General features: G+C 45.7%; 1 protein-coding gene across 2 annotated transcripts in view; it reads left to right on the top strand.

Annotated features, from left to right (window-relative positions):
• SLC26A9 (solute carrier family 26 member 9) overlaps positions 1-23650 on the top strand; it is a 659312-nt gene that overhangs the window by 102863 nt on the left and 532799 nt on the right. For both annotated transcript variants that reach the window (XM_073615875.1, XM_073615876.1), the window contains exon 2: positions 7013-7146. In XM_073615875.1, the coding sequence (XP_073471976.1) occupies positions 7022-7146 (125 nt within the window). In that variant the 5' untranslated portion in view covers positions 7013-7021. The remainder of the gene's footprint in view (positions 1-7012; positions 7147-23650) is intronic.

The raw sequence follows: 23650 nt of genomic DNA, 5'->3' as shown, positions 1-23650 counted from the left end.
ACTTCTTTAACCTCTCCCTCTCCTCCAGCACCTTTCCCTCCCCGCTCAAACATGCACTGGTTACCCCCATAACTAAAAAACCCTCACTGGACCCCACCTGTTTGAATAACTTAAGACCCATCTCCCTGCTCCCGTTTGCCTCCAAGCTTCTTTAATGCCTTGTCCACAACCATATGAGCTCCTACCTCACTGACAACAACCTTCGTGATCCCCTACAGTCTGGCTTCCTCCCACAACATTCCACTGAAACTGCCCTACTAAAACTCACCAATGACCTACTAACTGCAAAAACCAACAGCCAGTACTCCATACTCATACTCTTGGACCTTTTTGCTGCCTTTGACATAGTTGCTCACCCACTCCTCCTCAACAAACTCCATTCTCTCCACACTCCACTCCACTCGCCCCAGTGACTCTGCTCTTTCCTGGTTCTCCTCTTACATTATCTCAGCACACTTTCAGTATTACATACAACACCATCACCTCCGCTCCTCTTCCTCTTTCTGTTGGGGTACCCCAAGGCTCCGTCCTTGGCCCCTCCTATTCTCTCTATACCTCTTCCTTGGCCCAGTTAGTAACCTCCAATTGTGTCAGGAAAGGACTCACCTACTGGTGGCGCTGTTACATAGTTGCATGGTTACATAGTAGGTGAGGTTGAAAAAAGACACAAGTCCATCAAGTCCAACCTATGTGTGTGATTATATGTTAGTATTACATTGTATATCCCTGTATGTTGCGGTCGTTCAGCCTATGAGGAACATTCTTCTCTGGACTTGTATGTATGTTTTTTATGGACTGGTTCAGCTATTGCTGTTTGGGGCGTTCTGAGGCTGCTCCTTAGAGAGGGGGGGTACTGTCAGGAAAGGACTCACCTGCTGGTGGCACCGTGGTGCCCAGATCCATGGGCTGCAGTTCTGGTGTCCACCAGCGGGTGTGTCAGGAAAGCACTCACCTGCGGGTGGCACTGTGGCTCCGAGATCCATGGGCGGCTGTTCCAGTGTCCCCCAGCGGTTGTCTCCCAGCAGCCAGAAGCTCATTAGTCATTACCTGACGCTTGTTGCAGGAAGTATATTTAAATACTGTCTGTCCTGCTTGGTTGCCTTGGTGTTCTGATCTCTATGTGCCCCTGACCTGTGTTCCTGCATCCTGCATCTGTTCCTGGACCCCTGCCCTGCAGCCTGATCCCTTCCCACCTACTCTCTCCGTCTCCTGTTACCCTCTCCCTGTCCTGTCTTGCTCCCAGCTCTATCTGCTTGATCTCCCATGTAGGACCCTGGCTTGTTACGATTACACTTTGCATTCCACACTTGTATATATTTGGTTTAGGCAGTCATTTATTGTGTGTCACTGTTGTTTGGTTCTTGGGTTTGTTTACACAGTTTGCAATATTGGAGGTTTACTTTTGTGTTATTCACTTATCTTTTAAATAAATTATATTATTTTACACTACTTGTGCCTGGTATTCTCTGTGGCAGTCCACACATTTCTGGTCATACCGGTTATTGACACATGGCTTCCAATACCACCTCTATACTGACGACACCCAGATCTCTCGACTCCTCAACTCACCCCCTCAACCTCCTTATGTATCACAAACTTACTGAGTGACATATACATATGCAGGGCTTTTTTTTCAGCAGGAACATGGGGGAACGCAGTTCCGGCACCTCCAGCACTGAATGTATGCAATAGCATGGGGTGTGGGGTATGCTGGAGGGTCTATTGATGTTGGCTGCTGGGGGATCTATTGTCACTGATGGGGGTCTGATTTAGTGTGAGGGTCTATTGTTGCTGATGGGGAATCTATTGTTGCTGGGGGGTCTTATGTTGCTGGAAGGGATCTACTGTTGAGGAAGAGGTCTATTTTTACTGGCTGCTGGAGGATCTATTGATGCTGGCTGCTGGGAGATCTGTTGTTGCTGCTGGGGGGGGGTCTAATGTTGCTTGGGTGGATATTTTGTTACTGGGTGTGATTTTTGGTTGTGGATAGTTCACTGTTGCTGCAGGGAATCTATTGTTGTTGGGGTGGAGTCTATTGTTGCCTGGGGAGTCTATAGTTGTGTGGGGATTTATTGCTGGGATTCTATTGTTGCTGGCTGCAGGGGATCTATTTTACTGCTTTTCTTTTTATCATCATGTTCCATACAAATGATTTAGCACCACAAAATGATACTTGGTTCTGTATTCTCTAAAAGGGGCAGTACTGGTAGGTGGGTAGGGGGTGGAATCTAGGGATGGTGGTCAGAGGTGGGTAGGGGGCAGAGACAAGGGGTTACTCAGATGGGGGGAGTTCCTGCACCTATTCTCCGTGAAAAAAAGCCATGTCCGTATGGATGTTACAGCACTTCCTCAAACTCAATCTCTCTAAAACTGAGCTTGTAATCTTTCCTCCTCCGCAATCCCCTCCCCATGACTTTACCATTGAGATCAGTGACACAACCATTAGTCTCTCCACTCACGCAAGGATGCTGAGTGTAATCCTAGACCAGTGATGGCGAACCTTTTTGAGCCTGAGTGCCCAAACTGCAACACAAAACGACTTATTTTTTTCAAAGTGCCAACACCGCAATTACACCTGAATACCAAGGTTTTAGTTTAGAAAAAACAACTCGTACAGTTGTCAACTAATTAACAGCATTTGTTAAAAAAGAAAAACACAATAACAGAGCTTTCCATTAAACATTTTTTTTTGGGGCAGAGTACTGCAGAGTATGGGCAGAGTACTGCAGAGTATGGGCAGAGTACTGCAGAGTATGGGCAGAGTACTGCAGAGTATGGGCAGAGTTTGGGCAGAGTAATGCAGAGTTTGGACAGAGTATGGGCAGAGTACTGCAGAGTATGGGCACTGAGCAGCGCTGTGGGCTGGATCTGTAGTGCCCACAGCGCTGCTCAGTAACCTTGCTCTGCAAACGATCTCTCCCCCTCTTCCCTCACACTGTAGGGCGCGCGGGAGCAAGATTCTGGGAGGACGTCCATGGACGTCCTCCTAGAATAAGCCGACCGCGCTGTAGCCGTCTTTCGGTATGGCGGGTCGGCAAGTGGATAATTATTAAACTCACATTTGACTCATTGAAATCTGGGCTGCGGTGTGGGGTCAGTCCCTGGGCGCTCCGGTAGTGTCCGATGAAGAGATTTCCCACAGCAGGTGCGTCGGCAGGGAACGTCAGATAAAAAAAATGGGGGGCGTGGCTTCAGCGCTCTCGTTTGGAGCATGCATTACGCCCACTCAAACACATCACCATTAGCCCCAGAGAACTGTGTCAATTGTCACGGTGTGCCCACAGAGACGGCTTGGCGTGACGGCAGCGGCACGCGTGCCACGCGTTCGCCATCACTGTCCTAGACTCTGACCTCTCCTTCAGCCCCCACATCCAATCACTGGCTAAATCTTGTTGCATTAACCTCTGCAATATTTCCAGAATTCACCCCTTCCTGATTAAAGACACCACAAAACAACTTATTCACTCCTTAGTTATTTCCCACCTTGAATACTGAAACTCCCTCCCCACTGGCCTACCTTCACACAGGTTATTCCCCCTTCAGTCTATTATGAATGCTGCTGCTAGATTTATATACCTTACTACCCGATCAGTGACTGTTGCTCCTCTCTGCCAATCTCTTCACTGGCTTCTCCTACCCCATCGTATTAAAAATGTAAAATCCTAACCACAACATACAAGGCTATCCACAACATCGCCCCCAGCTACATCACCAACCTCATCTGCAGATATCACCCAAATTGTCCTCGCCATTCTTCCCAAGACCTCCTGCTCTCTAGTTCCCTTGTTACCTCCTCCCATGCTCACCTCCAGGACTTCTCTAGAGCCTCTCCCATCCCCAGGAACTCCCTGCCCCAGTATGTCCGATCAGTCCCTACCCTGTCTGCCTCTATGCGATCCTTGAAAAATCACTTATTCAGGGTACCCTCCCCCACCTTCACCTAAGAACTGTATTGAGTCACCCACATCAGATCATCACTCGCAGCTATTAGGTTTTGTACCAACCCCCCCCCCCCCCCTTCTTTTTAGATTGTAAGCTTCATGAGCAGGGTCCTTCTATTCCTTCTGTATTAAACTGTATTGTAATCGTACTGCCTCCCTTTTATATTGTAAAGTACTGCTTTAACTGTTGGCGCTATACAGTATACTGTATATCCTGTATAATAATAATATACACTTATTATTTATTTTTAGCAAAGAAATTTAGCAGAATACATTTTGACTTGAATATTGGAAGAAACAATATTTGCAAAGTTGTATTACAGAAAGTAAGGGAAAAACATTTTTTTTTGGTCTTTTCCCCTTTTATATAGTAAAAAAGTAAAAAAAAAGACCTGTCTTATACCAAATTAATTTAGGTACAGTGTTGCATTCATGAGCAAGTGACAATCAAAGTATCATAGTGCTGAAAGCGTATGGCCTACACAGGAAGGTTGTTTACCATGCTGGTCTTCAAGTGGTTAAGGACCATGTTTGAAGGCTAAAGCTGTACACTATGCCAAATGCCTTCATGGTGGTGTAAAATGTCTCAGTGTTAATATCTACTGGATGTAATGGTATGATTGCTACCCCTAACATTACCTAGGTATAGATTTGGTCCTTGCTACTAATTATACTTCCCAATTAATTATCTAATAACCGTGGTCTTTCTGGTACCCAAAAGCTCATCCTGGTAAGTGTCTGTGTTGACAGGCTTTGGAGTTAATGTTGATGTTTGGTGATGATGGCATCAGTTTAACATGAATTTTAGACACCATTAATATAATTCAGAATTCATTGAGAAGTGCATTTAACCTGCAGGTGACCTCCTTCTGGCATGCTTCAAGTGGGTTCTGCATTCCTATAGACTTGTATAGGAATGCAAAACTTGTCTGATGCTAACAAAAGCCCTTCAAACATAGGTCTCAAAAAGAGCAGTAACCAAGTGTCTATAACTTAAGATACAGAGAGATTTGGAAAGCTTGTTTTAAAAATTACAAAACCCCCATTCTGCCCAGGCCATTTTTCATCTTTCAGCACTGTCACACTTTGAATGACAATTGTGCGGTCATGCTACAATGTACCCAGTTGAAATTTTTGGCATTTTTCTTAACACAAATAGAGCTTTCTTTTGGTGGTATTTAATCACTGCTGGGTTTTTCATTTTTTTACAAAAAAAAAGACCAAAAATTTTGAAAAAAAAAAATTTTTTACTTAGTTTCTGTCAGTAAATTTTGTAACTAAGTAATTTTTCTCCTTCACTGATGTGCACTGATGAGGCGGCACTGATAGGCTGAACTGGTGGGCATTGATAAGGTGGCATTTATGGGCACTGATGAGGTGGCACTTATGGGCACTGATTAGGTGGCACTGATAAGGAGGCACTAATATGCCGCACTTATGGGCACTGATAGGTGGCACTGGTATGTGGCACTGATGAGCACTGATAGGCAGCACTGATGGGCACTGTTAGGTGGCACTGATGGGCACTAATAGGCCACACTGGTGGGCACTGATAGGTGGCATGGATAGGCGGTACTGATGGGCACAGATGGGCATTGGTGGCTGGCACTGATGGGGGACACTGATGGGCATTGATGGACAGCAGTGATGGGCATTGATGGGCAGCAATAATAGGTGGCACTGATAGCCAGCACTGACTGGCATTACTAATGGGCACTGATTGGTGGCATTTGTGGACAGTGGTGGGCACTGATTGCTGGCACTGGTGGGCACTGATTGCTGGCACTGGTGGGCAATGGTGGGCACTGGTGACACTTGGCACTATATTGTAATCAGGGCACTGATCATCAGTGCCCTGATTACATGCCTAGATGTCCCCCTGCGTGGAGATGCCACTGATCGGCTCTCCTCGCCACACACCCTGTCAGTGTGAGGCGAGGAGCGCATTTCCGTGTTTACATGTGATCAGCTGTGATTGGACACAGCCAATCACATGGTTAAATAGCCGCGGACACGGCTCTGTACTGTACTGTACTGATAGGCGGCACGGATAGGTACTGATGGGCACCGATGGGCATTGGTGGGGGACACTGATGGGCATTGATGGACAGCAGTGATGGGCATTGATGGGTAGCACTGATAGGCAGCACTGATAGCCAGCACTGACTGGCATTGCTAATGGGCACTGATTGGTGGCATTTGTGGGCAGTGGTGGGCACTGATTGCTGGCACTGGTGGGCACTGATTGCTGGCACTGATGGGGAATGGTGGGCACTGATTGGTGACACTTGGCGCTATATTGTAATCAGGGCACTGATGATCAGTGCCCTGATTACATGCCTAGATAACCCCCTGCGTGGAGATGCCACTGATCGGCTCTCCTCGCCACACACCCTGTCAGTGTGAGGCGAGGAGCGCATCTCCGTGTTTACATGTGATCGGCTGTGATTGGACACAGCCGATCACATGGTTAAATAGCCGCGGATGCGGCTCTGTACAGAGATTGCGAGAGCAACAGTCATATGACTTCGTCCCAGAACGAGAGACGCACCGCCCCGCCATCATTTGATGGTGGGTGGGCGGAAACTGGTTAAAGAGGTTGTAAACCCCCACAAAATAAAAAAAAAACACCTGCAGGACAAAGGCATAATGAGCTAGTATGCATCGCATATTAGCTCATTATGAAATACTTACCTTAGGACGAAGCCCTGCAGCCGCTGACACAGCCGACATCTTCCCTTTTGTTTCTCGTGGGTTTGGGGAATCTGACGCTGTGATTGGCCGGAGCCACAATGAATATCACTCGAGTGCATGCGCACGGGAGCCGCCGGTCATGGCACAGGCCCTAAAGAAATGGCATGGGCGGCAGCTCCCTCAGAGCGCATGCGCCAATGACTTAATTAGCGCAGTATACTGTAAATATCTCCTAAACGGTGCAGTTTAGGAGATATTTACAGGAATTATAGGTACAAACAATACAGGAAGGTTTACTTACGCTTTAAGTTTTGGTAAATTAAATATAATTAAAATTTTTCATATCTAACAGCAAATGTTTCTTTGACATTTTGTAGGCTGCAAACATGAACAAGATTCGCCCTCGATATACAGTTGACCGCTTTACATACTCACTTGACATTTTCAATGAGGAATATGAAAAGAAGAACCGTACTTACCCTGTTGGTGGGAAGGCCCGAAAATTGTTCAGGTAATGTATAGATTGTACATTTACATTATGTTAATTACTACATGAATGCTTATTAGGGAGTTCTTCAGATTAAACAATCTACCAGATATTCTGACATACCTGAGCAGTAAATCAGAGAGATCTGTCCTTTCTCAATTCCCCCATTTTTTCATAATTTCTCTGTATGTTTTAATTCTTTATATTACTGCTGTGACCAGAACAGCCACTTTTGGGTGTCATAAATCTTTTTTTGAGGGGTAGAGTTAGATTTGGTAATAGGTATATTAGTCGTGGAGTGGGGGTTCACAGTATGGTGATGGGACTGGAGGAGAAGGGTAAGACAGCAGGGAGGGACAAGGATGACTGTCTTGTAAAGTCTGCAGTTTGAAAGTGGGTCATAAGTAAATTTTTCCCCAGAAGGGGGTCTGGGGCATCATCCTGGAGAGTTTAGCTACAGTGGGGACGGAAAGTATTCAGACCCCCTTAAATTTTTCACTCTTTGTTATATTGCAGCCATTTGCTAAAATCATTTAAGTTTATTTTTGTTTCTCATTAATGTACACACAGCACCCCATATTGACAGAAAAACACAGAATTGTTGACATTTTTGCAGATTTATTAAAAAAGAAAAACTGAAATATCACATGGTCCTAAGTATTCAGACCCTTTGCTCAGTATTTAGTAGAAGCACCCTTTTGATCTTATACAGCCATGAGTCTTTTTGGGAAAGATGCAACAAGTTTTTCACACCTGGATTTGGGGATCCTCTGCCATTCCTCCTTGCAGATCCTCTCCAGTTCTGTCAGGTTGGATAGTAAACGTTGGTGGCCAGCCATTTTTAGGTCTCTCCAGAGATGCTCAATTGGGTTTAAGTCAGGGCTCTGGCTGGGCCATTCGAGAAAAGTTGTTAAGAAGCCACTCCTTTGTTATTTTAGCTGTGTGCTTAGGGTCATTGTCTTGTTGGAAGGTAAACCTTCGGCCCAGTCTGAGGTCCTGAGCACTCTGGGGAAGGTTTTCATCCAGGATATCCCTGTACTTGGCCGCATTCATCTTTCCCTCGATTGCAACCAGTCGTCCTGTCCCTGCAGCTGAAAAACACCCCCATAGCACGATGCTGCCACCACCATGCTTCACTGTTGGGACTGTATTGGACAGGTGATGAGCAGTGCCTGGTTTTCTCCACACATACCGCTTAGAATTAAGGCCAAAAAGTTCTATCTTGGTCTCATCAGACCAAAGAATCTTATTTCTCACCATCTTGGAGTCCTTCAGGTGTTTTTTTTAGCAAACTCCAAGTGGGCTTTCATGTGTCTTGCACTGAGGAGAGGCTTCCATCGGGCCACTCTGCCATAAAGCCCCGACTGGTGGAGGGCTGCAGTGATGGTTGACTTTCTACAACTTTCTCCCATCTCCCAACTGCATCTCTGGAGCTCAGCCACAGTGATCTTTGGGTTCTTCTTTACCTCTCTCACCAAGGCTCTTCTCCCCCGATAGTTCAGTTTGGCCGGACGGCCAGCTCTAGGAAGGGTTCTGGTCGTCCTAAACGTCTTCCATTTAAGGATTATGGAGGCCACTGTGCTCTTATGAACCTTAAGTGCAGCAGAATTTTTTTTATAACCTTGGCCAGATCTGTACCTTGCCACAATTCTGTCTCTGAGCTCTTTAGGCAGTTCCTTTGACCTCATGATTCTCATTTGCTCTAACATTCAATGTGAGCTGTAAGGTCTTATATAGACAGGTGTGTGGCTTTCCTAATCAAGTCCAATCAGTATAATCAAACACAGCTGGACTCAAATGAAGGTGTAGAACCATCTCAAGGATGATCAGAAGAAATGGACAGCACCTGAGTTAAATGTATGAGTGTCAGAGCAAAGGGTCTGAATACTTAGGACCATGTGATATTTCAGTTTTTCTTTTTTAATAAATCTGCAAAAATGTCAACAACTCTGTGTTTTTCTGTCAACATGGGGTGCTGTGTGTACATTAATGAGGAAAAAAACTTAAATGATTTTAGCAAATGGCTGCAATATAACAAAGAGTGAAAAATTTAAGGGGGTCTGAATTCTTTCCGTCCCCACTGTATATTTATTGGAAGAATTAAAGGTTTTATTCACATTATACCCCTAAAGGAAATGGGAACAGCAGATAGTCCATTGCACAGTTCAGGAACATATACTCCAAATAATATTAGTTGTTCAAAAAAGAAGGAACACGGTGCTTTAAGAGTAGCTTCATATTTACGTTAAATTCCACAGAAAATTATGTACGCTCACATTCTATTGTGGCTGCCCTTGCACCAGTGGTGCATCATAGTATTTAAGCTGTTTGCAAAACAGTAATCCCTCAGTCTTCAGAAGTTGCTGGCAGTGGCGTCTGGTGCTCCATCAGTTGTGGGGGTGAGGATGACCTGAGCACAGATATCCCCCCGCCGCTCCAGCCAGCTCCACAACCCACACTAACCCCCTCGTCGCTTGAGCCCGCCACTGCATACCATACCCCCCCGGTCACCGGCTCGCCCTCTGGCCCACCAGGCCACACGTCAGTCCTACACTTACCCCATGCAGGTCACGGTTGTGGTGGCGGCCTCTCCCCTCCATTTCCTTGTGTCCTGGCCGTCGCTTTTCCTCCCGGCCAATGGTACTTTCGGACTCACGGCCAATGGGGTCTCAGGACCCGCTTCCGGATTGGCCGGGAGGAGAAGCACCCTTTTTTAAAGCCAATTAGAGCCTCTGGCTCTAATCACGTGCTTCAAAAAAAAAAAACCCTGTTGGAATCCATGCATCTGGTGCCCTGCCAGGTGCATGGATTAGAGTGGCGATGCCCCTGCGCCCCTAATGGGCCACGCCAATGGTTGCTGAGTAAAACATCCACAGCAACTGGCACTTGAATTCACAAAGAAAATATATTTTTAAACGGTACGATGGACCAGTATACAAAGTATTTTTTTTTAATAACTCAAGAGAACACCACTGCACCATCTTTAGGTATATGATACAAAAACTACAGAATTTAAAATCCAAAAAAACAAACCCTTACCTCATTAATCTAAAACATATGAATCTCTGGAATTAATTCTAACATTGCCAAACAGCAAATACAGTGGGGCAAAAAAGTAGTTAGTCAGCCACCAATTGTGCAAGTTCTCCCACTTAAAAAGATGAGAGAGGCCTGTAATTGTCATCATAGGTATACCTCAACTATGAGAGAAAAAAGGTTAAAATAAATCCAGACAATCACATTGTCTGATTTTTGAAAGAATTTATTTGCAAATTATGGTGGAAAATAAGTATTTGGTCACCTACAAACAAGCAAGATTTCTGGCTCTCACAGACCTGTATCTTCTTCTTTAAGAGGCTCCTCTGTCCTCCACTCATTACCTGTTTTAATGGCACCTGTTTGAACTTGTTATTAGTATAAAAGACACCTGTCCACAACCTCAAACAGTCACACTCGAAACTCCACTATGGTGAAGACCAAAGAGCTGTCGAAGGACACCAGAAACAAAATTGTAGACCTGCACCAGGCTGGGAAGACTGAATCTGCAATAGGCAAGCAGCTTGGTGTGAAGAAATCAACTGTGGGAGCAATAATTAGAAAATGGAAGACATACAGGACCACTGATAATCTCCCTCGATCTGGGGCTCCACGTAAAATCTCACCCCGTGGGGTCAAAATGATCACAAGAACGGTGAGCAAAAATCCCAGAACCACACGGGGGGAATGACCTGCAGAGAACTGGGACCAACGTAACAAAGGCTATCATCAGTAACACACTACGCCGCCAGGGACTCAGATCCTGCAGTGCCAGACGTGTCCCCCTGCTTAAGCCAGTACATGTCCGGGCCCGTCTGAGGTTTGCTAGAGAGCATTTGGATGATCCAGAAGAGGATTGGGAGAATGTCATATGGTCAGATGAAACCAAAGTAGAACTGTTTGGTGGAAACACAACTTGTCGTGTTTGGAGGAGAGAGAATGCTGAGTTGCAACCAAAGAACACCATACCTACTGTGAAGCACAGGGTGGCAACATCATGCTTTGGGGCTGCAAAGGGAACAGGACGACTGATCCGTGTACATGAAAGAATGAATGGGGCCTTGTATTGTGGGATTTTGAGTGCAAACCTCCTCCCATCAGCAAGGGCATTGAAGATGAAACGTCGCTGGGTCTTTCAGCATGACAATGATCCCAAAGACACCGCCCGGGCAACAAAGGAGTGGCTTCGTAAGAAGCATTTCAAGGTCCTGGAGTGGCCTAGCCAGTCTCCAGATCTCAACCCCATAGAAAACCTTTGTCGGGAGTTGAAAGTCCGTGTTGCCCTGCAACAGCCCCAAAACATCACTGCTCTAGAGGAGATCTGCATGGAGGAATGGGCCAACATACCAGCAACAGTGTGTGTCAACCTTGTGAAGACTTACAGAAAACGTTTTACCTCTGTCATTGCCAACAAAGCATATATAACAAAGTATTGAGATGAACTTTTGAGATTGACAAAATACTTATTTTCCACCATAATTTGCAAATAAATTCTTTCAAAAATCAGACAATGTGATTGTCTGGATTTGTTTCCACATTTTGTCTCTCATAGTTGAGATATAACTATGATGACAATTTCAGGCCTCTCTCATCTTTTTAAGTGGGAGAACTTGCACAATTGGTGGCTGACTAAATACTTTTTTGCCCCACTGTATATGGGATTTGTTTGGTCCTGAATAAATTGGCTTGCTAGCCACAAATACTGCTTCCATCATACACTTGCACCCAGGGACTACATATCAAATTCAAGTCAAATGACAATACAATCATATTCACAAAAAGAACTATACAGATATCTGTAATAGACATTCTTGCCCACGAGCCTCAATTAGCATACAAAAAAAGCCAACATACTAAATTCAGCAATAAAATAGGAATTGGGCAGGTGCCTCAATCTTGTTAATGACCGAACCTACTATAATAAATATAAATTCTGATATACAGCACTTGATCTAATATTGTAAAAGGTCCATATAATAGATGATAGAAGGACAGATGAACCCCCGCACCAGCTCTTGCATGAATAATGTTACATGCAGCACCCAGTGTTTCCAGCAAGTTTCCTTACCAGAGAGGTTAGACCCTCAATTTATAGAGTGGTCAAAATAGGCATGTAGCACAGATCTATACCAGTCATCAGCACTGGACATCCGGTGAAACAGCTTACATCAAGATCACAATGGGCTAAGTATGTAAAATTCCGATGTCACGATCATGCATACACTCTGCTCCCAGATCAGAAGAAGCTCAGCAAAGTAATAGACATAAAAGATCCCATGGTGAAGTACATTTTAAAAATTAGGAATTGTACTTACAAAACATCCAAAATATTCAGGCATCAAAATAGAGCAATCGAAACGGCCGCGATTTGTAGCATGCTTACATCATACGTCAGGTCCCGCTAAGGCGTTTTGTCATCTAGTAGACCACCAGAAGTGTGACCTGCTGACGCAAGCACACCCATATATACAGTATGTAAAAAACAGAAATGGATAAACCGGATGTAAAGAACCTGAAGTCGGCCATATTCACAAATGCTCTCCAACGGCCAGAAGTGGATACACTACCACACAGTTAAGTGTGCATACAGTCAGGTCCATAAATATTGGGACATCGACACAATTCTAATCTTTTTGGCTCTATACACCACTACAATGGATTTGAAATGAAACTAACAAGGTGTGCTTTAACTGCAGACTTCCAGCTTTAATATGAGGGTATTTACATCTAAATCAGGTGAATGGTTTAGGAATTACAACAGTTTGTATATGTGCCTCCCACTTTTTAAGGGACCAAAAGTAATGGGACAATTGGCTGCTCAGCTGTTCCATGGCCAGGTGTGTGTTATTCCCTCATTATCCCATTTACAATGAGCAGATAAAAGGTCCAGAGTTCATTTCAAGTGTGCTATTTGCATTTGGAATCTGTTGCTGTCAACTCTCAATATGAGATCCAAAGAGCTGTCACTATCAGTGAAGCAATGCCTGGCCTGGTCTCCCTTAGTAAACCATTCTCTCTTCATTTTATGTCTACAAGGGTATCTCGGATACATGCTGCCCTCAAGTAGGTGGTCTTCCTTATTTTTACCCATTACTCCCATAATTGGGACCAAAGAGGCCAAATAACACCATCCTTTGACATGAAGGGGAACCCAAGGATAACATACCTTCCTACAACACACATAGATACTTTGCCCTAGTGCAAATGGTTTCTTAGTGATAAGCCCATGAGTATATTTGTCCTGTGCTGCAATTATGAATTGGTATAGTATATCACTTACATTAACAGGGAGGGAAGAAAAGTTATGCAAGGTATTGTTTAAATTAGGGTCTGATATGTGGAACAGTGAACAGGCAGAATTTCCCTTAGATTCACACATGAAATATGTTAACAATTGACCTACTGCATGTAGAGGGGTTAGTCTGTGTATCATTTCCTAAATTGAAACACCAGTCTGGGAAATTACTTCTACCAGTTATTGGAGAAGTAACGGTGTTGTTTTCATATAAACTTGATATGTTGGTTAAAACAACGGGACGAGTTTCATTTAAAAAAGGGTGATATTCAAAAGTACAGCCATAAGGGGGATACGGGCTGTACTAGGATGCAGTTTACTACATATCCAACATTTCTCATAACCTGATTTTTGTGCATATGCATATTTGAACTTCCTCAGTAACATTTTATCATGGAATGTGGTTGACCCATCCCCTATCTGATTTTCTCCCAATGATTCTCTTTTTTGACCTGTTACGTGTGTCATGTATAGGTTATGCTCCACATATGTTTTTTATGGCACCCAAGCCCTCAGGGTGATATATACAGTTCGTTATGATCCATGTGGGTAGGAACACAATCGGGTGATCAAGAATAGGAGGCACAAGGCCTTCCCAGAAGTCTGTGGTGAAATAAGCGAGGTCATCTTTTTCAGAGTCTTGACCACCTGCTTCACTCACTATTCGAGGATTTTCACTGCTTACTTCACCTCCTTTGTCTTTAATCTTCCTCTTGGGTGTTTGGTTCACCTTCTTCACACGACTGGCATGAATCCAGTCCTGTTGTCCCTCTACCAGAATAGCTGCAGGTAACTGCAATCACTGTGGTTGGGGGTCCGAAGGGATACTCCTGCTTCTTGGTGCGGTTCAACTGCTGGACCACCACAGTGTCACCCACCTGGAAAGGGTGTGTAGGTTCCTGTGAAGAAGAAGGAGAGGTGCGAGCAACATTTCTTTCAAATTTATCCAAAGTTTCAATAAGTTTTCTTACATATTCTTCCAGAATGAGATTGAGGTCCCTTCTTTCTAACATAAGTGGCTGTCTGGCCTATGGTGTGGGAATGGCCTACCCATTAGGACTTCAAAAGGAGAGTATCCTGTTTTCTTAGAGGGTGTTATTCTTACCTCAGCTAGAACTGCTGGGAGGATCATCTTCCAATTGGTATAAGTACCTCCAGTCACCTTCCTGATCTTATCTTTAATGGTTTTGTTCATCCTTTCCACTATACCTGAACTTTGAGGGTGATAAGGTATGGGAAACTTACAGACAATTTTGAGCGTTTTTACTAGATCTTGGCAGACTTTGGCCACAAATGCAGGGCCATTGTCTCAATTGATCTGAAGCGGGCATCCCCATCTGGGAATAATTTCCTGATGCACTAGATCTTGGCAGACTTTGGCCACAAATGCAGGGCCATTGTCTCAATTGATCTGAAGCGGGCATCCCCATCTGGGAATGATTTCTTGATGCACTACTGTTTGTGCATCTTCCTTTGTTGTGACAAACATTTCTATCCATCTTGAGAACATGTCCACTATTACAAGTAGGTGTTCCTGTCTCTCACCTGACTTAGGCATGTGTGTGAAATCAATTTGTAAATGAGTGAATGGTGTGGATGAATTAGATTAGGTGTTCATGTTTTGCCTTGTGAGGGTTCCTGGGATTATTCCGGATGCATGTGATGCATCTGGAAACATATGCCTTCACTAAGGAGGGAAGACCAGGGGTGTAAAAATCCTTGTCTAATAATTCACATGTGATCTGCCAGCCTATGTGTCCTACCCCATGGTATTGTGCAATGAATAAAGGAGCACCTGCTACAGGAATACATGGTCTCCCCTCATGGCAGACAAGCTCAGATTCTGAGCTTTTCTGCACACCTACTGCATTCCATTGTTGGATGTCTTTGTCTGTAGCATATGTTTGGAGATCATGCAATGTTTGATCTAGTAGTGGGATTTCAGGTGAGAGCAATGGCATTTGGATGTTTGCTGGCTGTGTGGATGCTGCCTCTCTTGCTGCTTTGTGAGCTAAAGCATTTCCCTTGGCTATGTCATCTTGCTGACCTGTATGTGCCTTACAGTGCAATATAACAATGGATTTTGGTAGTTGTATGGCTTCTAACGGGCTTGTGACAAGTGTGGAATGTGAGATGGATTTTCCATCTGCTGCTGTGTAGCCCCTTCTTTTCCATATAACTCCAAAATTGTGCACAACACCAAAGCGTACTTGGAGTCAATGTAAATGTTTACATCCTGTCCTTCAAAAAGCTGACAAGCTCTAGTAAGGGCTATAAGTTCTGCAGCTTGTGCTGATTGGAGTAAGACAGGGTTTGCTTCCAGTATTTTATCAGGCAATTGGACAACAGCATACCCTGCATGGTATGTGTTATCATTTGGTCTTGAACAAGACCCATCCACAAAGACATTCTGTGCTCCAGGGTGAGCAGTTGAAGACATGTCTGGTCTGGGGGATATGTCTTGGTGGATGAGGTCCATGCATTCATGTTCAGGCACTACCTCATCTTGCTAACCTTTCAACCCTAGCAAGGCATTCAGGATTGGAGCTGGGCCAGAAGTGGGAGAGGCATATTTTATCTCAAGTTTTGGGTTAGAAAGTAAAATTACTTCATAACCGCTCAGCCTTTGGGCTGACATGTGCTGGGTATGGATATTCTTTAGTAGAATGGATATATTGTGAGTGGTGTGTAGTGTGGTGGCATGTCCTAGAGTGAATGATGTAGCCATTTCCACCACCATCGCACTGGATGCCACAGCTCTGAGACATGCCGGTATGCCCTGTACTGGCATAGGCACAACCCTTGAAAAAAATGCAATAGGGCGGAGTTTTCCCCCATGCTCCTGCGCTAGACCCCACGCCATTGTTTTACAGTTGTCCCTGGCAAACAAGTGAAACATCTTTCCATATTCAGGTAATCCAAGGAGCTGTGACCATTGCAGTTTTAAGATACACAAAAGCATTGTACATTTCATCATTCCATTTCACACAATCTGGCATGTCAGTACCTGTGGCTTGCCTCAGGAGATTATCGTAGTAGGAATAATCGGGTATCTATTGTCGGCAGTAACCAATCATACCAAGAAAGGATAGCATGTCCTTCTTAGTGAGTGGGCGGGGCAGACCCATGAGAGCCGCAGCTCTCTTCTGACTAATTTTCCTTTCTCCTTTGGAGAGTACAAAACCAAGGTATTCAACAGTCTCCTGACACCATTGTAGCTTTTTCTTAGAAACCTTGTGACCATTATCTGCTAACCAATGTAACAGATCTAAACCATCCTCCTTGCATGCAACCTGGCTTGGAGTACGCAACAACAAATCATCAACATATTAATTCAGAATGGAACCATGACGGGGTGTCCAGGACCGCAGGTTTGCCTGGAGGACCACTGAGAAAACTGCAGGGGAATCTACATAACCCTGGGTCACTCAACACCAGGTCATCTGGCGGTTTTTAAAACAAAAAGCAAGGATTGGCTGTGTCTCCTCATCCACAGGGATGCTAAAAAATGCATTTGTTAAATCAATCACAGAAAAATACTCTGCATCAGATGGTATGGAGGTAAGGTGTGATGGCAGATCAGGCACTATAAGCGTAATGGGCCCACCAGGTTATTTACAGCTCAAAGGTCTTGAACAAATCTATAACTGCCATCCGGCTTTTTAACTGGGTTTTTCTTTTGACAATGGATACTATTTGTTATCACAATGGGTTGTGCCCATTCTTTGAGGATGGCCTTGTATGGGGTACAGGAGATGAGCCCTACATCTAGAGTGCTCTCTGACCATATTTTGTCAGAATCACTAGGGAGTCCTGTGTCTGTCTCTTGCACTTCAGTATTCAACATTATGGGCCATATGGGGATCTTTTTAGAATGAGCAATCACACCTCCCTGATTGGTTATCTCCATTCTAATCCCCAACTTACCTAGTAAGTCTTTCCCCAAAAGATTGACAGGGCAGTTTGGTATCATCCTGAAACTGGGTGCAACAACACTGATCCGTATTCTAAATTTACTACTGGGAGGGAAGGGGTTTTGAAAGTTTTGGTGAGTATCCCAATAATTCCCATTGAAGGCTCAGCATTCGTTGTCTCTCCTCTGTAGTAGTCCTCACTGAGGGTACTACAAGTAGCTCCTGAATCCAAGAGGAAAGGGGTTAACTTTCCTTGGACATGCAGAGTCCCTATTATTTGTTTGTCAAAGGAGCGAGAGACAAGGGGAAATGCTGGGATACTACTTTATGGGCAGCTTCATTGTTGTTGTGGTTTAGGCTGGGTCCACTGAATGGGGTATTTCACTCCCTGATTTTGGGGGTTCTGTATCTGGGCAGGGGCTTGACTATTTTATTTTGATTGAAAGGTTCATATGGGCATTGATTTTTCCAGTGGCCCTCCTGTCCACAGTTGTCCACAGTTGAAACAACTGGTTCTGGACTGCTGAGGACCCCTAGAAAATCATCTTCCTCTTCCTCTTCCTCTGCTCCTTCCTCTGCCTCTTCCCCACTGCCCTTAATTACCCTGGGGAGGCATTTGCTGTGCCCCTCCTTGGTAATGGGCACTTACTGGTTTTCCTTTGCTATATCAAAACATCCTGCAGCATCCTTTTTTGTTAATATTTTCTGAAAAACATCCAAAGTACTTGTTGGCCATTCAGAAATCATTTACTTGACCATTAAGCCCATCTGTGGTTTCAGGATAGAGATGTAAGACTGAATCATCTGACTAGTCATATCTGCATGTAAGGATAACCCAGTCTCTTGAATCCAAGTATCCATGAATCTCTTCCAAAAATCCAATACTGATTCACTTGACTTTTGTTTGCACGCTATAGCAGTGGGGAGGGAAGACTTATTTTTAAAAGCACTTGTCATTTCTTTCTCAATTTCTTCCCGCATTTTCTTCCTACCATCTTTAGTGTAAAGCCCATAATCTGATGCTTTGGTGTCACCATCTTGTATTACAGCTATGGTCGGGACATGAACCCAGTTTCACGCAGTTGTGTGTCCGATTATTCCATCAATAATCAGACGCATGTCTTTTTGTGTGTAATTCCTGCCCTTGCAGGCTTTCTTTAAATAGGTTAGAGTGCCTCTGGCAAGACACTCGGCTTGGGACAGTGTTTGATTAATTTATTAATGTCCTCTATGTCTATGACCTTTTTAAGCATGTCATTCCCTATTGTCATAAACGGGGCTTGAACATTTGGGGCAGCTTCCTCCCTATCTTCCCTATCTTTCTTCCCATACACTCTTAGTCCTAGAGGGGGTTATCTGTTCTTTAAGCTCATCTGATTTCTCTTGTAACCCCTTAAGTATTGCATGAGCTTCCTTCAATGTCTACTGATAAAATTTCTTTTTCTTCTTTTTAGTTAGTGTGGTTATATGTCCCCCTGAAGCTCCCTGCTCTCTAGTTTCTGTGTCAGAATCCTCCAAAACATCAGAACCCATTTGACTGACAGTCAATATGGGGCTTTCTGCTTGTTGCTGCTGAATGGGAGCTGGGGCTGGAGCCCGTCTCTGGCTGACAGCATGATGAATAGCTAACAGATCTATATCTTCTTTTTTGAGCCTGGGATATATTTTGTTAATGTATGGTGGAGGGTTAAATGGAAGGAGGGGGGCAGTTGGGTCTGGTCTCTGCTTATCTGCCTCTTCCCTGTGCTTTCTCTCATAATCCTCCTTACTTAAAAACTTGTTGGGTTTCTTTTGTTTCTTATTATCCCTCTGGAACCAATACATGGCATATTTTAACCAGTTCTCCCCTCCCTGTCTCATATAAGTCATGTCCCATTGTGGGTCCCGGAGTACCAGGGAAATGCCTTTTGATCTTCTAGACATAATCCTGGGAAAGGATATGTAATATGTAGGGACAGTTGGGAGCTATGGGTATATGGACAGGCTAGGGTAGTATATGGACAGGCTTGGGTAGTATATATACAGGCTAGGGCAGTATATGGGCAAGCTGGCTGTGTAACTGCCTGTCCGTATGAGCAGACAAATACACTGACAATGCTCTATAGAAGTGGTTCTCAACTCCTGTCCTTAGAACCCACTAACAGGCCAGGTTTGCAAGATAGCTAAAATACATCATAGGTGATATAATTTGCTGCTTAGTGATTGTAGTATTCTAGTATGCATTTCCCCAAGGTAATAGTTAAAATCTGGCCTGTTAGTGGGTCCCGAGGACAGGCGTTGAGAACTACTGCTTTACATGCTCCTAGTAAAAATAATAATAAATGCACATTTTTTTTTACCTGCAAAAAGATCTGCATTACTTATTTTTTTACAAAGGTGGACTTGAAACTCCACACCCCAAATCACTGCAATTCCTGTATTTACAGACCTCAGATCATCACAATTCTTCCACCTTCACACCTCAGATTACCCAAATTGCTTCATCACTGTAGTCTCCTGAATGCCTGTTCCCCTCTGCACCTCTATTCCACACTGTATCCCCCCCCCACACACATCTGTTCCCCTCTGTACCCGCCCACACACATCAGTTCCTCTCTGTATCCCCCTGCACATCTGTTCCTCTCTGTAGCCACACACATCAGTTTCTCTCTGTATCCCCCCCTACACATCTGTTTCCCTCTGTACCCCCCCCGCACACATTATTATAGGGGTCGCTGAGATCGCCATGGCGACCGAGCCCCTTGCTGCAGGGGGCCCTTGAGGGCCCCCTGTACTCTTCGATAGGAGGAACGGCAGGGGCGGCTGAGACTGAGCTCTTCGTTTGTCAACCGAACTGTAATCGGCACTGACTGTGCAGGGAGCTCATCAAAGTGAAAGCACAGTTTGTGCTGTGCTCTTTGTCTCCCCCTACAGTGCAGTACCCGGCAGGAAGAGCTAAGGTAAAGGTCTGCCATTTTTTTTATAAGAATATCTATCTACTGTATGTGTGTGTGCATGTATGTATATGTGTGTACATGTATGTGTATGTATGCATGTGTGTGTGCATATGTATGTGTGTGTGCATGTATGTATATGTGTGTGCATGTATGTGTATGTATGCATGTGTGTGCATGTATATGTATGTATGCATGTGTGTGTGCATTTATGTGTATGTATGCATGTGTGTGTGTGCATGTATGTGCATGTGTTTATCAGTGGCGGTGCGTCCATAAGGGCACACAGGCGCCGCCCCCTCTCTCCAGCCACCCCCTCTATGACCAATGGATAGATTCATGCATAGCATGAATCTATCCATGGCCACCGCTGCCACCCCCATATTTAGGTGTCTGGCCCCTTTTCGGGCGCCTGAATTACAGCGGGGGGTGTTTGTGAAGCACCATAGGCGCTAATAGGCTTCAAAATAGGTGAACTGCAAGTGCCATGCTTGGCGGTCACAGTCCACCCACGTGTGTTAGAAAAACAAATTAATATTCACTTTCCTAACTCTGAACCGCCTCTCCACCAATCAGGTGTCCGGGTCTGTTACCCGTCACCTGATTGGCTGAAACGATAGGCACGGCTATTGGACCCCTATTAAAAGGAAAGGACGGGAGATGAGGACGGCAGGAGACGCATGGAGGACCCCACTCGTGGCCGTCACCTGCTGCACTACCGAGACAGGGTAAGTGCCGGGCAGACGCTGAGCGGGCGGGGGGCAGGGGATTCACAGTTGCAGCATTTGATGGCACACTGGCAGCATTTAATGGGCACACTGGCGGCATTTAATGGGCACACTGGCGTCATTCGATGGCACAGTTGCAGCATTTGATGACACACTGGCAGCATTTAATGGGCACAGTGGCGGCATTTGATGGGCACAGTGGTGGCATTTGATGGGCAAAGTGGTGGCATTTGATGGGCACAGTGGCAGCATTTGATGGCACAGTGGCAGACTTCAATGGGCACAGTGGCAGCTTTTGGGCACACTGGCAGCATTTGATGGCACAGTGGCGGCATTTGATGGCACAGTGGCGGCATTTGATGGCACAGTGGCGGCATTTGATGGGCACAGTGGCGGCATTTGATGGGCACAGTGGCGGCATTTGATGGGCACAGTGGTGGAGTTTGATGGGCACAGTGGCTGCAATTGATGTTTTTTTTTCTGAATTTTTCAGTTTGCTTGCGCCCCCCTAAAAATTTTATATATATATGTGTGTGTGTGTGTGTGTTTTTATACATGTGTGTGTGTTTACATGTATGTATGCACATTTTAGGTATACACTTTTAATCCTGACCCCCTATACCTATACAATCAGAACCGATTTTTTAATTTTTTTTGCTTGTTCATAGTACCAGCAAAAAAATGTTGTTCCTCTGAAAAGCGATCCATGCTCAGATCGCTTTTCAGAGGCATTTGACAGCCGGTAAAGAGGCAATATGTTGCCTACTGACCGCCCGTTTTAACCCCTTAAATGCATCATCACTATACTGCAACTGCATGCAATGCACACAGTTGCAGGGTGGTTGCAGTGCAGTCCCATTCACCTAGGGGTATACTTCAAGGGTGCCCTGACTGGAAAAAGATTGAGAAACACCGACATAGAGGAACCCATCTCTCTATTTTCCTCCTGCGGCTGCTGAATGCCTGTGGGAGGGAGAGGAGGAGAAGCAGGGGGAAATGGAGAAATCGGTTACTTTATATGCAGCCACCCACCTGTGACCGGGCCCTGGTGTTCCACCATCAGGCTCGGAGGAAAGGGCCCTGTCCGGGGGTCAGGGGGGCCCTCCATGGTTTCTTGCATCGGGGCCCTAAAGGTTCTAGTTACGCCACTGACACACACACACATCAGTTCCTCTCTGTATCCCCCCTGCACATCTGTTCCCCCTTGTATCCCCTACACACACATTAGTTCCTCTCTGTATCCCCCTCCTGGACATCTGTTCCTCCCTGTACCCCCCACCCCCCACACACATACATCAATTCCTCTCTGTACCCCCCTGCACATCTGTTCCCCCCTGTACCCCCCACCCCCACATCAGTTCCTCTCTGCCCCCCCAGTGTAATCCTCACTGTGCACTCCCCTAAGAGTAAATCCCACCCCCACCGTGTAAATCCCCCTAGTGTACTCCCTGCAGTGTAATCCCCCCCAGTGTAAACCACCCTGTATAAATCCCTTCCCTTGCAGTGCATTCTCCCCTGCAGTAGGAGGTGAATTAGTGGGCTCTGGGAATCCAGCGGGAATGGGGACCCCAGCAGTGCTCAAGTGCCCAAATGGTTAGTCCACCCCTGCCCACAGCCTGTCCTGATCACCCCCTCCCCCAGCTCTAATCTCATCTAATGACTGATCCCATTAAACCCATCATCATCAGCGTAAGTAGGTATGTCTGTAGTCTTTACCTGACTTGGGTCACTGCAGCAGCTTCTGCTTCATAGTGCCCAGGTCCTCAGCCTTGACCGCCTGGAGCAGCTCCTGGTTCTTATTCATCCTGGGTACTAGAGAAGAAGGGCAGATCCTGGCAGAGTCTGATTGGACCTGACATCCCTAGCATCCTTCACTGGAGAGGAGGAGGACTTGGAGATGGATGGGGACCCTGGGTCAGATGTGCTGCTGGGGTGAAAGAGCACACTCAGGAACACTCAGGCGCTGGCCCGGGGAGGGAGGGGCAGAGCTGAGGTGCCGGGGGAGGAACCAGGAAGACCTGGGGGGCTAGCTCCGTACTTGGGAGTCAGGAGCTGTGCTGGGGAGGGGCAGAGCTGAGGCACTGGGATTGAGCCGGGGGAGGAGCCAGCAATACCCGGGAGTGAGCTCCATATTCAGGAACCGTGCTGGGGAGGGCAAAGCTGAGAAGCTGGGGTGATCCGGAGGAGGAGCCATGAATACCCCGGAGCGAGCTTTATACTCAAAGCCAGGCCAGGGAGAGGCGGAGCCGAGGGAGCAGCCAGGAATATCTGGGGATGAGCTACATAATCAGAGCCAGATGGGAAGGGAGGGGCGGAGGTGCCGGGGTAACCCCTGGGGAGGAGCGAAATTACATCGAGCAGCCAGGAGGGGAAGGGAGAAGGATCGTAAATGCCCATTGGTCTCCTGACCCTGCCTCCCTTCCTTGAGCCATATAATTAGCTGCACTGACTCCGAGCTGCATCCTGGCTGGGGCAGTGCCACCGCGCACTCTTATTATGGTTAGTCCGCCCCTGCTCGGGAGATGTCATCTGGCGGAGAATAGGAAAGCCAGCGGCCGTGGCTGCGCCCTAGGCGGCAGTGCGCTCTAGGCGGCAGTGCGCTCTAGGCGGCTGCCTAGTTCG

The sequence above is a fragment of the Aquarana catesbeiana genome, linkage group LG02 (assembly GCF_042186555.1).
Source record: "Aquarana catesbeiana isolate 2022-GZ linkage group LG02, ASM4218655v1, whole genome shotgun sequence".
Taxonomy (NCBI): Eukaryota; Metazoa; Chordata; class Amphibia; order Anura; family Ranidae; genus Aquarana; species Aquarana catesbeiana.
The sequence above is the reverse complement of the archived record's forward strand: the minus strand, read 5'-3'. Positions and strand labels throughout refer to the sequence as shown.